We start from the raw sequence: 18,904 nt of genomic DNA on the forward strand, positions 1-18,904 counted from the left end.
AGGAGTTCTGGAAAAAGCCGAGCAGCGCTTTCTTGGCTTTCTACGTAACTGCCATACAACCAAAGATGAAAAGTTTCCGCCTGGAACCTGCGGTCACCGTACCAGGCAAAGATGTAGGCTTTAGAGCTTGGACCCGCATTTATCAGACATTTATGGCATATCCTGTGGATATGCTATAAATTGCTAAGATAGTAATACCCCTTTAAGTCCATACATGCTCCCCCACAGTCTGTGCAATGTACGGTACCCCTATATGTCACAAATGTGATATCGTAGTGACAGGGATAGCTTCAACCGCAGTAAAATGCCTCTCTGTGCTGTGTACAGGTGTCCCTTACATTGCACAGACTGTGAGGGAATGGGGGGGCTTATACAGACTTCAGCGCCGCTCCAGGAGGGAGGTCATTTATTAACAAGCATTGTATCCCTCTTATTTTCCAGGAATAGGAGTGCTAAATAAAAAGGCTATATCCTGGGGAACCCCATTAATAATAACAACCCATTTCAGAGCTGTCATAGGAATAATGCCGCCTTAGGCAGAGAACTACAGTTGTTGCCGATGTATTGAAGGTATCATCAATAACTTTGTTGTGATCTTTGAAGAATGATCTATGGAAATCACTTATCATAGGATCTATAAGCACAGCAAAGCGTTGTCATTGCATCTCTTTATTTGCCTTGACTTCATTGTCTTGATTTTATTAACTTCCTTGCATTTGCACATGACATTGTACAAAAGACGATTTAGCAGCAAAATAATGAAATCACAATGTACACTAAGCAGATGCACTTCTTACAAAGTGATTACATAGACTGTAGCAGCAGAATTGTTGTTCCTTTTGTTATGGATATCACAAAGCTCACTGTATTCTGGCTAAAGGTTAATTCCAAGAATGTTCAGCCTTCATGTCGCAACTTTTTCTTAATCATTTGCTTCATTCTTGCCTAGCTGAGGTTCTACGCCTTCACACCTTCTTCCGGCTCTACGCCTTTACATTTTCAGTAAAACATTCCACTGTGGAATACATTCGAATAAAATATCATCATTATGGTTTTTTGAGCTCCGGTGAGCAGAGTGAAGGATCTGATGAGAACATTAGTTGGTCTTGGCCTTTGGTGAATGAGGTGTAAGATTAGCCAACGGACACAATAGGCTCCACTGCCGAGATATCAGTCTTCCCAGACTGGATGTTAGAAGATGACGGGAGGGTATGTGACACTAATGACCTCTTGAAGCTTCGGTTTTCGGGCCAAGCCACTCTATACGAGGGAATGTTAGAGGGCAGCATGTCCTCCTGTGGTCCAGGCTGCTTCTTGCAAATGTTGAGCAATGCCTTTAATTCTGATCTGAAATTGTCATTGAGCCAACAGTATATAAATGGGTTGTAGCAGGTACTGCTCATGGCAAACCAGTGGAATGCAAAGTAAACGGCATTATTGGTACGAATGATTTGACTAGAGAGGAGGACGACATAACAGTTCAAAGGGAACCAGCAGACAGCGAAGAGGACAACCACCAGCATCAACATCTTAATGGTCTTCTTTTTCTTTCGTCGAAGTGCAAAATATTGCTCGGTGGTGACATCTCCTATGGCGTTCCGGAGCCACAACTTCTTTGCTACAGTGGTGTAGGCAACAGAGATGATCAACAACGGCAGGACATAGAGTAGGATGAATGTGGCTAGGTCAAGATACTTCCAGAAGAGATCAGAAGGTTCCGGGAAGTCAGGGAGACATAAACTTCGGATATTCTCCTCACTATAAATAAAAGACAAGGATTTTTTAAACCAGAATATGTATATACCTCTACACTTATTTCATGATAACGCGTAAGAGAACCTATCACCGTGTCACCAATAGGGCATTTTGTACAATGTCTTATTAGAGCTTAACTAAGCGGCATCATTTACAACCACTAAATAGCCCGCAAAGTGCCAATCAGGGGGTCAGAAGATGTAAACCCTCATGACAAATGTGTTACATGACCCCTGAGTTATGACTTGGTAACCAAACCCACCCCATCCCTTCTTTTCCCTTAAAGCAGTATTACTAGAAACCTTAATTTATCTTAAAGCCAAGGTACAATGTTTGCCTCAGGCCTGTTCATAAAGTTAATTATAAGAAATGTTTCCAATATTAACCTAATACATAAAATATATTTAATAACACTAGATAAGTCATGAATATAGTACTTGTTTTTCACTGTACTTGAATCAGGAGCTTATATAGGGAGGTCCAAGGGGGCATTTGCTCCACGTGCTGGGTGCCAGGTAGAGTGCCAACGAGTTACTCTGAAAAAGTCAGCTACTGATGAAGACGACCCTTTTTTAGAAAGATCTTCCCATCAGCGATCAGCTGTTATTGCCGTGGTAAGCCATACATTATAGCATTACATGCCGACCATTCAAATCAGTGGCAATCTATGTACAGAGCGGATCTCCGTTATGGCACATAGAGGGATGTCTTGAGCGGGATGTCTTAATCCTCTATGACATCCATATACCCTAATAGGGCATATAGACAAGGGTTATCGTGGTGAGACAATCCCTTTAAGATACAAGGTTAAGGCAGAACATTTTATATTTATCAACAAGGGCCACAGCTACAAAGATGAAAAGAATGATTTTTTTATAGGGTTCTATGTACATATTCCTTAGCCATGGATGTGCTCTATGTACAGAAACATCATGCCTCATCTGATTCCCTTTCTCCCATAACTCATGGACCAAAAAGAGACATCGACTACATCACAAAGTCCTACTTGTATTTATATAGTAATGGAGTGCCCCTTTAAGCAGATGGTACTTGCATACAACTTGAAGGCCATTAAAAGTATGGTGGACACTACCTGAATTTGTGTTTCATATCTTTGGATATAATGAGAGTGTTCTGGGCAACAAAGATAAGTCTCCATTGTTGTGTATGAGCTCCCAGTCTGTTAATCATGTACAATATTGTTGCAGAAGATCCAATGCCCTGAACAATACGAATGGATGGTAAATCGGTCACTGCCATGATGATGAAAAGCATGTATTATACGGATAAGGCCATGGCAGCTGACTGCAGTAGAATACTACCTAATTGATTTCAAGCTTTTTTCAGCTTTATTTCTGAAGATAATACCGTCCAGCTGAGAACGTCATTCTTGACGTAGCGCTGACGCTCCAAACAGTTGTATTAATCATATCTTATCTGATATGGAGATATATATATATCTGTTTTAAGGGCCATTGAGAGGCCCTGTGTTTATGGAGCTTTACAGAGGATAGCAAAAATCTATGTGCGTTATCTGGTAGCCACAGAAGAAGATATATATCCTGTATTATTCAAAATTCTGTATTATAAGGCCTCATAGATCTTTAATACAGCCGTGTGCCTGAGACCGTAGTCAAACATAAAAGTAAATAGGTAATTGTTCATTTTTTTGCTGCTAATTAACATACTCAGCCTCCTTCATACATGCATTTTTTATGGCGTGTCATTTTATACAGGTATTTTTTAAGTTCTACAGTTCTGTTAACCCACGCGATACAACGATCAATAGTGATCGCGGCACCACAAGGGAGTTAGGCTCCCTTTGCCCTCTGATCACCAGCTCCAGCAATAGTGATCGCCAGGGCTGATGGGACAGTCTTATGGGACAGCCCTGGGCCTAACAAAGGCCCCAGGACCGTCCGGAGCTAATCCATATTAGGGCATACTGAGGTATGACCTAACAGCTGCCTGTGACTTTTTGGTTAGCTGGCAGTAAGTCATTGCAAAACATATTATATTTATTCCAATGCATTATAATAAAAAAAAAATGATACATTGTTTAAAAATAAAAAATAAGCACGATTATTTGTAATAAAGACTGTTATTATTAAATAAAGCTTAGAAAGCATTAAAATATTTCAAATATTACATATCCCTTAATTATTACAACCCGTACAATAAATGTAAAACATAATTTAAGGTGTAAGCTTTGCAGAACACTGAAAGAAAAAGCTACAAAAAAATGGTAAAATAGATTTTTTTTTTGCAAATACCACTTAAAAATGTTATATAAATTAAACATGGTGTAAAGCGATACAAAAAATAAATACACCCTGAAAATCAAAAAACAAGACTTCTAATAGCAATATCAGCAGAAAAATAAAAAAGTTATGGCTCTCAGAATGCAATGAGGTAAAAACAGAAAAAATCTGAAAATAGAATACGCAAACAAAACGCAGTGAAAAATGCTGTGTGTGAACCTGGCCTACTGTACTCGGAGTCTCTGTTTACGGCTTCTGTACGGCTAGACAAATGGGAAGGCATTTTTTGTCAGAGGCAACAAGTGATTACGTTTTTTGCTGTCTTCCACACGGGTTCGGATCACTCAAAACACATGCTGTTCTTTACACTGCGACAATTTTTCCTGACATGTACGACACTTTTGGCCTTCCAGCCGTCTAGACACACAATGCAGACTGCAACTTGATGAGAGACCAAGACAAGATCTTCAAATATAATGTTGTGTCTATAAAAACATAGATAATTGTTCAGACTCTGGTGTTTTCCATGGATCTTAAAGGGTATATGGACTCAGAGCCCCCTCTATTAGTCAGAGCAGAGACCCACCAAGTAAGACGAGCAACAAGATGGATCATTAATATCATGATATGCCATCATTGTCTAAACGGATTCAACCCCTTTAAGTGAATCCCGAACTTCAACATTATGGTTGATAACAGAGGCAGAACTTCAAGTTCCTGGGCCCCAATGCAAAATTTTTAACAGGGCCCCCACATACCATGTGCCATTTATAATACTGGAGTCTTTTTATGTTACAGTGGGACCTATGGGCCTTGTCAGACACCAAGGTGACTGCTACCTTTGCCCCCCTCACTATAGCTGTGCCCCTGGTTTTAGAATTGTACAGAATTCTCTGTATCACATTCATATGAAATAAACCTACACATAATACATCTATTTAATTAGTGAATTTACCTGTATTCAAATGTGAAGAGCTTTTGGTAAATAGCATGAGGAAGGGAGAAGCATGTCGCCATTATCCAGATGATAGCGATGTAAGCCACCCCTCTAACAGTCGATATCCGTGGTTTTAAGGGATGCATGATGACCTTCAGAAGATATAATAAAGATTCTTATAAGAAATAGACAAATTAAATAATTCAAGTATACTTTCTAAAGTATAATATAAAGTAATTGTAACTGAGCTGTGCCGCCATCATATATCGGAGTAAGGGCAACACAAGAAAATGTTGGCGCTTAAGACGAAACCAGTCTCCTCAAAAATTCTGATCCATGTAATATACGATAAGTTGGTATTGTTTCATTTAGCTATCTTTTAGGGTTATGGTGTTCCCTAAGGCCCAGTTCGCACAGTTTTCTGACATGGAAACTGCATCGGAATCAGTGCCAAAAAACGTCCCGAATCTCCCCTCATTGATTTCAATGGGAGGCAGATGAGTTTTACTTCTCTGATGATTAGTGAATGCTCGAAAAAAAAAAAAAAAAAAAGCAGCATGCCCTTTCTTGAGCAGTTTCCGCTTCTGTAACCTCCATTGAAATCAATAGGAGGCAGCAAAAAAAAAAATGCGCTGCTCGTCTTAAGTGTTTTTTGCCGTGGATTTTACATTTGATGAGTTAAAGATGTGGCAAAAAATTCCACAAAAAATGAGGGGATCAAAAGCGTAGACAAAAACCTCCATGAAGTAGTGTAGTTAGCGACGGAGGGCAGGAGGGGTGGTGGCCCTGGGCCAACTGAGATGGTGGAGCCCAGGGCCAGTCCCCCAGCGGTGGTGTGTCCTGGTTTCAACTGTATCTCAGTCCTCAGGATTTTTTTTAGGCACTATACTGTGTGGTGGCAGCTAAGGGGGCTTTATACTGGGTATGGGGGCCGCAATAGGCAAGTTTACTCTATTTGGGCAGCTTTGGAGTCATTATACTGTATGAGGGCAGTTATTGAGGCATTATACTGTATGATGGCAGTTATTGAGGCATTATACTGCATGAGGGCAGCTATGGGGGAATTACACTATGTGGGGGCAGATATGGGGGCATTATACAATATGGGGCAGCTATGGGGGGCATTATACTGTATCGGGCAGCTATGGGGGCATTCTACTGTGTGGAGGGAGCTATGGAGAATTATACTGTGCGGGGGCAGCTATGGGGCGTTATACTGTAGGAGGGCAGTTATTGGGGCAATATACTGTATGAGGAGAGCTATGGGGACATTATACTATGTGGGGGCAGCTATGGGGGTGTTATACTATGTGGGGGCAGCTATGGAGGCATTATACTGTATTGGTGTAAAGGATCTGCCAGGCACAACTTCTGTGTATACTACCATAGGTAATCAGTCTGCACCTGAGTCTATGTCTCTGAGACTGACTCCATCTTCCACCACTCAGGATGGCAGGCTTAGGAGTGGGAGAGCCTATCGCAGCCTGGCCAGACGGAGATAGCTCCCGCCCTCTGTCTATTTATACCTACCTTTCCTGTTCCTCCTTTGCTTGTGATTCTTCTCGTGTGGTTTCCTGGCCCAGCTACAGCTCCTAACTATTTGATCCTGCTCCATACTGACCCTGGCTTACTGACTACTCTCATGCTCTGCGTTTGGTACCTCGTGCACTCCTGGTTTGACTCGGCTAGTTCACCACTCTTGTTGCTCACGGTGTTGCCGTGGGCAACTGCCCCTTCCCTTTGCTTTGTGTTCCCTTGTCTGTTTGTCTCTTGCACTTACTGAGCGTAGGGACCGCCGCCCAGTTGTACCCCGTCGCCTAGGGCGGGTCGTTGCAAGTAGGCAGGGACAGAGTGGCGGGTAGATTAGGGCTCACTTGTCCGTTTCCTTACCCCCGTCATTACAATTGGGGCAGCTATGTGGGGCATTATGCAGTATGTGGCTGCTATGGGGGCTTTATACTGTATGTGGGCAGCTATGGTGCATTATACTGTGTGAGAGGCACTATATGGGCATTATATGGTGTGGGGACAGCTATAGGGGCAATATACTGTGTAGAGGGAATCTATGGGGGCATTATTGTGTGTGGGGAGGCACTATAGGGGCCTTATACTGTGTGGGGCAGCTATAAGGGCATTATACTGTGTGGGGGCCACTAAGGGGTCATTATACTATGTGGGGACAGCGGAATAAGTTTAGGGCAGGTGACAGCACAAGGCAATCGTGGACAGGTGCTAGAGCCCAGTGGACTTGGGAGGGCTCATGAAGATCTGAGCAAACATGCTCTGTACTTGTCGAGCTAAGGGTGGGATAGACAGGAGGTCCCAGTAAATCTGTTCCCAAAGGGACCCATATACTGACCCTGGGTATGTCATGTGTGTATAAATTAAATAATTTTAAACATAGAAGGTTCTTTTTTTTACATTTTCCGTATTCGAGTACAGAATAGTGACTATGCCCCATATGAGCGTATTGAGAAGCTTGGCCTTATAGCCATCAAAGCCGATATACTTCACATATTGAATAGGATCCTTCAGAAATGTAATAAAGGCAAAGAGATAAAAGAACATAACACAAGAGCCGGCAGTAAGCCATTTGTCACTAGCAGTAGGTGATAACTATACTAGTATGTCGTTTTATAAAAGATTATTTCAGACTGCAGCTTATCGAACCAGAAGGAACTTTTAATCGATTGCATTTACTCCCTAAAAGGTTTCCTGTAGTGCACAGACATCACTTAACGTGTAACGAGAACTTACCTGGTATCTGTCCACTGCGATTGCTGTGAGGGTCAGGGCAGAGACGTGCAGGGAGCAATACTGGGCAAAGCGGCTGACATGGCACATGCCCTTTCCAAACATCCAGGTGCTATTCACAAAACGAGCCTGTAGAGGGGTCAGGACACAGAAAATAAGTGCATCCCATGTAGATAGAGAACAAAGCCTGGATATTTCAAAATGAAGGTGCCTGTTATAGTGTGAATTCATATACAGATGCGTTCACCCTTACCTTTGCTTGAATTTGTTTAACGCCTCATGCACACGACCGTGTGCGCCGTCCGAGTCCCCTCAGTGATCCGAGGAAAGATAGAACATGTTCTATCTTTCCTCGGATCGGAGACTCAGATAAATTTTCACGGACCCGATTCACCCGCTAAAGTGTATGGGTCCTTGAAGACTATTGGGTGCCACTCGGATGCCGTCAAAAACGGCCCAAGTGGCACAACGGTCGTGTGCATGAGGCGTAAGACTTCAATTTCTCGTGAAACCAATTCAATAAAATATCATGACATGCTAGCAAAACCCTTGACAGGCTGCAATTCACTTTTCAACCACTGGGTGGTAGACACATATAGCATAGACATCTCATGAAAGAGAGTCACGAAACCATATCTTATTGTTTTTTTCAAAACCAGTTATCTCACCCAAAACATCTCAGGATATGTTAAGATATAAGGAAATGTACGGAAGAACACATTTGTAGTGTGGATAGTGCCTTAAAGTGAGTGCTCACTTTTATTATTATATTGGTAGGAGCTTTGTTTTCTTTCTGATATAGAGCTCTGAATCCACTGCATAGACATAGAGTTAAATGATAACATTCGGGCTGCATGCAGCCATTACTAGGGGGAGCTCAGGAGCTTACTCCATACTGATTTTTTATTGGTAGATTAAAGAGGCTCTGTCACCACATTATAAGTGCCCTATTTCCTACATAATGTGATCGGCGCTGTAATGTAGATTACAGCAGTGGTTTTTTTATTTAGTCACAGTAGGCCTGTGCTTAAAGGCAGCTCTGGAAAAAGGGCATCTGCTTAAGTGAAAATTTACATATGAATTTGAGCGATTCAGACAGAAAAAATTACTGTAATTGTGGCATGTTATGTTGAATACCCTTTACGGAAGCATTGCTTCTAGGGGAAAATAAAATTTGGCCTGCGGAATAGAGATTCAGTTATAATTTCACTTTACCTCTCCCTGGAAACATTTATGTCTACAGTGCTTCCAAACTCCCTGTGTCTGCAGATTCTAAAATGACTAAAATAAATAAAACCGCTCCCGTCTCCGCTTCAGAGCTATCTTTTTTGCTATTTTTCGGCTCTAATAAACCAGATGTGTGAGAATCACGAACCTTGGGAATATGAAGATTGGATCTGATCAATAATGCACTAAGCAATGGAGAAAATAGCATAGGAGAAAATCAGAGTGCAAAACAAAGTGCAATGAAAGGACCAATTACAAGAGAAATGTCAATTACAGTTAAAGTCAATGACTTCCTATAGGATGTTGTAAGCCTGTGGAGGATTAAGAGCTGCTAGAAAATCTTTCCTTATTTTACACGAGGCACGGGATAACAGTCATGTTCCCACGTAGCTTTTTAAAGGGATCGTCCACAATTGATTATTCCACTGCCACAGCTATTAGTTAGCAAAATTATTTTAAAGGGCCCCCTCCAGACCAATTATAGATTCAGGGTAACATCTGTTATATACAGTATAATATTGCCATCGAGTGGCCAAATAATATTCCCCCCATACAGTGCACCAGAACATAAACATAAAAATAGTACAAATACACACACTCACTGCATAAAAGCACACACACCTGTGTAGCCACTACATACATACACACCACATTTTATATACATGCTCACAGATATACATATTTGCTACATACATTCACGCATTCATATGTAAGTTCACTACATACATACTACTACATGCACAGTGACACATGCTATCTAAATGCATGATTAATTCCCAGTTTGTGAAATTTTTGATCTGCTAGATATGCCCCGGTCACCTGTAAGTGCTATTCTTATTTGCTAGCTCTCCCCCGGTCACCTGTAAGTACTATTATTATCAGTTAGATTAGCCCCGTCCACCTGTATGTACTATTATCTGCTAGATCTTCCCTGGTCACCTGTGAGTGCTATTATTATCTGCTAGATCTGCTCCGGTTATCTGTAAGTGCCATTATTATCTGCTAGATCAGCCCCGGTCATCTATAAGTACTATCTGCTGGATCTGCTCTGATCACCTGTAAGGCTGGATTCACACGAGCACATTACGTCCGTAATGGACGGAACGTATTTTGGCCGCAAGTCCCGTACCGAACACACTGCAGGGTGCCGGGCTCCTAGAATTATAGTTATGTACGATGCTAGGAGTCCCTGCCTCGCTGCCGGACAACTGTCCCATACTGTAATCATATTTTCAGTACGGGACAGTTGTCCGGCAGCGAGGCAGGGACTCCTAGCATCGTACATAACTATGATGCTAGGAGCCCGGCTCCCTGCAGTGTGTTCGGTCCGGGACTTGCGACCGAAATATGTTCCGTCCATTACGGACGTAATGTGCTCGTGTGAATCCAGCCTAAGTGATATTATTATCTGCTAGATCTGCCCCGGTCACCTGTAAGTGTTGTTATTATCTGCTAGATCTTCCCAGGTCACCTGTTAGTGCTATTATTATCTGCTAGATCTGCTCTGGTCACCTGTAAGTGTTATTATTATTATCTGCTAGATCTGCCCTGGTCATCTGTAACTGCTATTATTATCTGCTAGAACTGCCCCGGTAACATGTGAGTGCTAATATTATCTGCTAGGTCTGCTCCGGTCACCTGTAAGTGCTATTATTATCTGAAAGATCTGCCCCAGTCACCTGTAAGTATTATTATTGTGAGTGAAAGTGTCTAGGAGTAACAGAAGCTCAGCCATAAAGCGATAGACCACGTAAACTCACGGATGAGGTCCGTTGAGTGCTGATGCATGTGGCCCATAAAAATCGCCTATCCTCTGTTGTATCACTACTGCAACTACAGAGAACCACTGTCCCCTGTGCACAAAACGAGGTCTATAAAGACACTGTGTGACGAGTCTGGTGTGGAGGAACTTGCGGGGCATAATGGTAGCAGTCTTCTTTTTATGTGACCATAAAATTACTTTGTAATTTATAAGATTCTCATGTGTCAAAAACACTCTTATAAAGAACATAATTTACCCGATTATTTTATAGCGGTTTACCACTCATAATCCATTTTTACATACAGTATAGATGTGGCAAGTTATTTTCACACTTTGTTTCTGTCATTTTGCATATTTATTATTATTATTATTATTATTACATTTATTATCATCACTTTTTAAGTAAATATGTTTCACGTTAAAACAATTGCAATACCGTGCAAGGCCACATGGTACGCTGTTTAGGGAGAAACATGTCTATTAACTTTCAAAGCACTATGCACTTTTATTAAGGTAAGTGTAGAGCCATACTCTAACGTGCAACCTAATATTGGAAATATTTAGTGCATTAATTGGATTTTCTGGGCGTTAAAAGGGTATTCCCACTTCAGACATTTATCAAATATAATTTATAAAGTCAAATGGGTGGGGCCTCACCTCTAAGACTGCCACCTATAGGGAGAACAGGGGTCTCCTGACCTCTATTTGACAAATCAAGGCAGATAGTCACGGCCACATAAAGACAGAGACAAAGTGGTGGCACATGTGGCTCTCTTTTTGACATCCATGGAAACAGCTGAGTATGTCTTGGCTTGATGAAAAAGGATCAAGGGGGAATGTCTTAAAGGTGAAACCCTCAACCATCAGACATTTATGGAATATTTTGTCTAAAGCATATACCCTAAATATTTCACATGTGAATACTCATTTAACTCCTGCAAAACCCTTTAAATGTACTAAATATTTCCATCATGGTGGCACTTTAGAGCACTTCTCTACACCTACCTGCATTGTGCTCTGAGAAGCTCATGGGCATGTATTTTTATTATTATTATTATTATTATTATTATTATTATTATAAAATTGTGCATCAGTGTGATTGGTGCTACTTCCTAGATACAATTTATTAAAAATTATTTTTACTTTTTGAGATAAAGTTGCTTTGTATCCTGTATATAGAGCAGCTGTATCTAGCGCTGAAAACTGTATCCATCAGCGGGACTGACGGGTTAACTGACTGCGGGTCCTGCGTTTCTCTGACATGCAGGATCGAGCTATTAACGATCACATCTAAGTTCATAACGTAGATGTGATCGATTACAGATGGATCCTGTGTGTCAGAGACACCCAGGACCCGCTGTCACTGAACCTGTCAGTCCCAGGGATCTGACGGATTCAGGTCTTAACAAACGATACAGCTGCTCTGTATAAAGAATACAGAGCAGCTGTATCTCAAAAAGTAAGAAGCATTTTTAATAAAATGTATTTAGAAGGTTGCACCAATCACACTGATGCACAATTTTATTTAAAAAGGTGTACACAGCCCTTAAACAGTGCACCATGTGGCCATGCATTGTATTGCAATGGTATGAATTTTATTGATTTGCAATCCTCTTGACATTAAAAGAATACATTGGGCAAGTGAATATGATGTGTTTGTGATTCACTGTCCTCACAAACCGAAGTGAATAATCTCTGAATTTATGTATTATCACTATATCCAGCCTCTGCGTGCCACTCTCCAGGACTTATAGGGATAGTGGCTTGAATTTTTTAGATCTGCCTCTGATGATGATGATGATGATGATGTTGTGTAGGCAGCTTATGCATGACTAGATTTCCGATGTAAAATGATGAAGGACTCCCTGCAACATGTTCAACGTGATATTACACAGCTGGAGGAGATATTATCATGCAAACCAGCTCTGGGCTATAGAAAAGAAATTGGATTTTGCAATATGTTTCTTTGCGCTAAATTAAACGTATGTTTATGCCAGATGTGTAAATCAAGATTATCTGTAATAAAAGAGAGTAGTATCTGTAAACTTATATAAAGACGGGAAATGACTGACACGTGATATAGCCCAATCTATAATAATGACCATAATGGAGAATTGATGGAGCCGTTCAATGCTGATCCCGAGTCAACAAACTCCATTGATCTAAGAAGATCATTCATTTTGGGCTAGGCCGTGACTTTATTCCTCCAGACTGTCCTTTATAGGTGCTACCGGAATTATTTGACTAGACCGAATATACTCCCATGATACAGACGACAGAAACGTCAAAATTAGATGAACGCTTCAGTCAATGGAAGTATGAACCTAAACAGCAGTGTACAACAGGTCAATAGTATCTGACTGCACCTTGGCTTAATCGAATCGATTCTCATTGCCGCATAGTTTAAATCCAGATTAACCCTGACGAACAATCAAGAGCAGAAGCCGGCGTGATAAGAATTTCCAGACAACTGCTATATTTATTTAAAGGAATTTTCCACCTTAGAAGATAATCTCAGGGCAGCTGCATCAGCTGAGACCTTTGCAAAGTTCTCAGAAGTAGGCACCTCCCCAGTGCTGGTTAAAGGTTTCCATCATCTTGCAAACTTCAAGAATACTATTTCAGAAGTCTCATTGATTTCAGGAAGATGGAACCGCCCTCTAAAGAGCAAGTCAACTGAGAACTGTACAATCTAGACCATGAGAAGGTCCAGGTTGTCTACTCAGGGATTCAAGGGTCTCTCCTAAATTGTAGTCTTGGGTACTTAAAATTAAAATCAAATATGGTGGCAGCATACACATGGGGGTTGTGACTTATGGGAGTGAATGGAGATCTCCTAGCCATGCAGAAGATCCACCAAGGAGCTATTTGAATTTGGTGCTTTCCAGAATGGAATTAAGGCCCTATTACACAAGCCAATGATTGGGCAAACGAGAGTTCATATGAATGCTTTTTCCGGATCTTTGTCCTGTGTCCTCATTGTGCAAACCGGGAGATGTGCTGCCGACATGATGAAAATGCATGGGGACGTGCGATCGAAGTAACGATCGCTCGTTCCCCATACAATACTGATAATAGCTCCTTGTAAAAGGAGCAAACTAGCGCCGATCAATGAGCTGTCTCGTTGATCAGCGCTCATTTTTATTACCAACATTGGCCAGTGTAAAAGGACACTTAGGGTATGTTCACATGGCCTATTTACGCCCATTTTTCAGGCCTTAAACGTCCGAAAAACGGCCGAAAAATCGGAAGCAGAAAGTCTCCAAACATCTGCCCGTTGATTTCAATGGGAAAAACGGCGTTCTGTTCTGTTGGGCCGTTTTTTTATGCGGCCGTTTTGAAAAATGGGCGCGTAAAAAAAACGGCCGTGAAAAAGAAGTACAGGTCACTTCTTGGGACGTTTTTGGAGCCGTTTTTCATTGACTCTAGCGAATACAGCTCCAAAAACGGCCGTAAAATACGCCGCGAAAAACGTCTGAAAATCAGGAGCTGTTTTCCCTTAAAAACAGCTCTGTATTTTCAGACGTATTTGACTTTCTGTGTGAACATACCCTTACAGTCTATTTAAGGTCCAACTATGGTGAGATAATTGCATCCCCATATACATACTTTTGAATGGTAAGACTTTTTCATTTAGAGGGGTGGTCTGCTATAGGAAACCTATTTTAAAACACCCTTTTAGGGAATCCTGAGTTAAAAGAATCGGGGGTCCCCCGGTCAGTACCCTCATCTCTTAGTCAGAGCACAGAGTATCCCTTGGTCTGGAGGACCCGGCATGTCCATGCACTACATGGGCAGCCCATTGATTTCAATGAGAACTATGTGATTCCACATTTCCCCAGAGGTGGCGCTGCAGGTAAATTAAACACTTACTACCAGGTTCATCCACAGATTACAGCTGATCGCTGATGGTTCCAACTCTTCTAATAAAAAGGGATTGACCAAAGTGAACAACCTCTTTAAATATTCATATGAATTTCTCCTTTAAAAGCAATAGTCATGTATTTATTTCGTTTTTTGTGATTAATCTTCGACGTTGCTATTTTACAAGTTTGTAAATATCAAGCCATAGCATTGCCCTTTCCCTGTTTAATAAAATATGAACTCTGCTGTTATTCCCAGTCTTGACCTTCCTTTCCTATCACCCAGATTAAGCGTCACTGCAAGGGTTACATTTTGATTCACAGCGACAACTGGTAGTTCATAGGGCAGTTTTCAGTTTGTAGCAGCATCAACCCTCCATAGAAGTCTATAATTAAATTTCTGCAGTTTCCAACCCCAGTGATCACCTATATGTATGTGAACCCCCGGTCTCCTACTGCATCCCATCTGTATTACCAGAACACTATGAGTTTTCCATTTAGATAATAGAAGAACTGCCTCATCGGATTATATATAAGTGTCATTGTGATGTAGACTGCAGAGAGAACGAAACATGTTGTAGTTGCCACTTACACTGGCAGTCTAATAATTCACTAAAGCAGCAGTCTCTCCAACATATGTGCAAGAAAAGTATAGAACAAACTATAAACCAGCATCTTACTGTTCACAATATATTACACATGTATAAAAAAAGACTAAATACCAGAGAAAAGTCAAATCTGCCCTGAAACACCCTTTACACCATGTTGTATCTTTATTAGTATTTTGCTGTTGACACTTTTTTTTTCTCTAGTTATTTGTAACCCTGTGCACTGTAGAAAAAAAATCAATTGCTAACTGGAAACCATCAACAGGCTGCTGTTATTAGATCTGTTATAATTATTATGCCTTTCTGTTTACTACTGTTAGAAATGGACTGTGGGTTCTGAAAGGGTATTTTCAGAGGATATGCCACAAATGTCTGATAGGTGGGGGTCCAAATCTGGGACCCCCCCCCCCTATCGGAAGAATGAGTTTCCTTAATCACCTTTTTCTATAACATCCCTAGACTTGTCCACCTCTCTATTGATTCGTAGGTAGGGGACCGGATAGTTGTGAAACCCCACCTATCAGACATTTCTAGCATATCCTGCTGATGATGTGACTAGGGTGGTAAAACCCCTCTAAACCGAATACCTTCATAGATGGATTCATTGACATATGAATATGTAATGCAATGTTAATTAGACTAATGAGATGTTCATGTGATGGATTCAGGTATGTAGAAATTAATAGATTGTTCACAAATGTCATAATAAAAATAAAGCTAGAATAAAAGCTTTCAACAACAGATAACCTGCTTGTTGATGGTTTCCACATAGTAAAACTGAATTAAGAAAAAGCTGTCAAATGGTAATGAAGATTTATTGTAAAGACGCTGAATTTTACAAGTGTTTTTACGAGCAGGCCAATAATAATTCAAGGTCGTGCGTTGCTAAAACACTAGAGCTACATAGACGACGCTACTACGGTGAGAGCTTTACAATTTTGCTCACGCAGCAGGAAATTCTGCCAGTGTTTCAGGTTTTTTGAATCCTACTATTGAATGAAGATGCAGCATGCAACAATCAGAGTTCATACATGAATGTATGAGCGAATTCTACAGCTCATGAAATGGGTAAATGCCAGTGTGTTGCCCATGTAACCCTAGTCTACTACTAAATAAATCCCTCATTTTTAAGCAGTCACCTGAGGGGTGACACAATCAGCCAGGGTTTTATTCTGCCTTCTTCCTGATGTATCCACCTTCCAGCATGACCTACTGAGTTCCTACTAGTGTCAGCAAAAGTGTTCAACGGCTCCTCTTTCCCTTCTACATGCCCTTTATATGCCCACATAATGGAATTATGCAAAGTGTGCTGGGTGGGTTGAGGGGTCTAGAATTGCTGTACAATTTAAATTAGGATGCGTTGTATCTCCATAATATCGTCTCTGAGTAGATCTCTCTTACAACTATTCCTGAAAACATAAAGCTGAATCTGCAGCACTGAATTTGTCATTGAACTGTTTCTTATTAGCACTGTGATAACTAAGCTAAGAAAACTGAGATTTCACCTGCAGTCCTATGTAAAAGAAAAAAATAATAATCCTCAAACAGCAGGATGATTTGGAGCAAAATAACAAACTCACCTCTGCTATTATAATAAACCCAGCTCTACTATATTTGTACTATAGCATCCATTGAGCAAGTCTAGTGTTTAAAGTGGTTATCCAGTTTAGAAACCCCATTTTCATACATTCTTTTAAGGAATTCTGAGTTAATAGAGGGGTGTCACCCATTCAGGATCCTCATCTATTGGCGTCTCCCTCTCTCTGGAGGACCCGTCTTGTTCTGTATTGCATAGATGCCCCATTGATGTGAATGGGCACTGTGTAATACTTAATTTCCCCTGTGGTGGCGCTGCAGGAAAATTGAATACTTACTACCAGATTTCCCCACAGTTTAAAGCTGATCACAAAGGCTCTCAGCAAGGAGATACATTGTGATCATCTTATTGTCAAGGGACCCTTCTAACAACCACTTTAAGAGGTATTTTATATAATGTAATGAATTGGCTCCTAAGGAGACCACGTCATGCATTCTGTAAGCCTGATTTTCCAGCGAGCCTCATGCCTTAAACAGGTGTAGATTAATAATGAAGTTTTGTATACTCTTACCCCACCAATAAGAAAATACAAGCATGAATACCGGGTCTAGAGCAAAGACTAAGAGTAATGTAGAGTAATCAGATACTTAGGTATAAACCTCATACATCTAGGATCTCCTGCCTCTAGCCCTTGTAAGTTGGGGAACTTCTAAAAAGTCAAAATTAAATCCTTGCACAATTGTATCATCTTGGTTTGGGCACTAAATAAGACATTGTTCTCTTTAGACTTGCAAAACGTACTCCAAGTTCTACTTAGAAATGATATGAGACAACTGAGAAGAACTAGATATGGCTGGGGGAGACCCTGACTAAGCGGATGGTGGTTGGAGTAGATGGGTGTTACACGTCCTTACCAGTGTGAAAGGCGTGTTGAGAAGAGTAATGAGAATATCGGCCACGGCCAGGTTGACTATGAACAGGCTGGTGGCCGAATGCATCCGCTTGTTCTTGATGACCACGTGACAGACCAAGACATTCCCAAAAAGCGAAAAGACGATGATAAAAGAGTAGGCCACAATTAGAAGAGCCTTCACCGTGGGGTTTTGCGATTCGGCTCCGTATCTCTTTTTCCCTATAAAGCTTTGCCACTCCACTAGACTGTAGTTATTCCAAGAGAACAAGCCGGTGATGTTATGGAGCTGAAAGGGTTCCTTCAGGCTGGAGTTGAAGTGGAAACTTTCTGATCTTTTCAACAGGGACGAACCCAAGAGAAAGAGCCACATGAGGTAGGATTCCATCTCTAATCGACTTTGTCCATCAGTAACAAACATGGGATGGACATGGACAATTCAATCCATTTATCCCATACATAGGAGAAGAAGTAGAGAAGGATGAGACGCTCCACAATGGATCTTCATGCCTGAGTGGAGTAGCCAGTGGAGAATTGTCACGCACAATCGCAACAGATGTCCCCAGTGTTCAATAGGAGCCCTCACATCCAGCCTGTATCCTTCCAGGTCTTCCCTGACAGCACACTTATATGACATTCAGACACACACAGCTCCCAGGCAGCTGAGGAAAAGCTCTCCGCTCATTGGGCTGGAGCTCATTTACAAATGTGACGTGCCGTATTACTCCCACTTTATCTAGCTAGTTTGTGATATCACATGCAGGTAGCATTTAAGAGAATGAATGAGCAGCGTGCACCCACCAGAGCCTTCACATTTCCTTAATGTCTATGCTGAGGTTCCTGTGTCTTAATAGAGGACAAATGCCCTGACTTATATCCCTGCACAACATGTGTCTGGCTGGAATCGGAATGCAACAGGAATAAAGGTCTTTGTTCTCTCGCCTCCTCACTGCTGGCATGTATGTGTGCAATAGCTGATCTTCTACTGGCATAGATCACGATGTCTACAGTATATATGGCATATATGACATACACTAAGTAAGGAAGTGCTATATTATTATATTAAGGCATTGTATTAGAGATAGATAGATAGATAGATAGATAGATAGATAGATAGATAGATAGATAGATAGATAGATAGATAGATAGATAGATAGATAGATAGATAGATAGATAGATAGATAGATAGATAGATTAGATAGATAGATTAGATAGATAGATAGATAGATAGATAGATAGATAGATAGATAGATAGATAGATAGATAGATAGATAGATAGATAGATAGATA

The 18,904-nt window shown here is 41.0% G+C and overlaps 1 protein-coding gene across 1 annotated transcript; it reads right to left on the bottom strand.

Moving 5' to 3' along the window:
* Positions 1 to 653: 653 nt before the first annotated feature.
* Positions 654 to 18,255, bottom strand: GPR83 (G protein-coupled receptor 83). Its single transcript, XM_075849952.1, has 4 exons — positions 17,619 to 18,255; positions 7,711 to 7,836; positions 4,972 to 5,105; positions 654 to 1,758 (listed from the first exon to the last, which is right to left on the bottom strand). Exons 1-4 carry the CDS (start codon positions 18,033 to 18,035, stop codon positions 1,134 to 1,136), a joined length of 1,302 nt encoding a protein of 433 aa, XP_075706067.1. The 5' UTR covers positions 18,036 to 18,255; the 3' UTR covers positions 654 to 1,133.
* Positions 18,256 to 18,904: the final 649 nt, after the last annotated feature.

The sequence above is a fragment of the Rhinoderma darwinii genome, chromosome 2 (genome assembly GCF_050947455.1).
Source record: "Rhinoderma darwinii isolate aRhiDar2 chromosome 2, aRhiDar2.hap1, whole genome shotgun sequence".
Classification (NCBI taxonomy): domain Eukaryota; kingdom Metazoa; phylum Chordata; class Amphibia; order Anura; family Rhinodermatidae; genus Rhinoderma; species Rhinoderma darwinii.

Bases quoted from the DNA above. Each gene is read 5' to 3' on its own strand.
- GPR83 (XM_075849952.1), bottom strand. From the start codon at position 18,035: ATGTTTGTTACTGATGGACAAAGTCGATTAGAGATGGAATCCTACCTC. The intron at 7,837-17,618 runs GTAAGGACGTGT...ACCCCTCTACAG, and splicing joins TCAACACGCCTTTCACACTG to GCTCGTTTTGTGAATAGCAC. The intron at 1,759-4,971 runs GTAAATTCACTA...TTTTATTTATAG, and splicing joins CTCTTCACATTTGAATACAG to TGAGGAGAATATCCGAAGTT.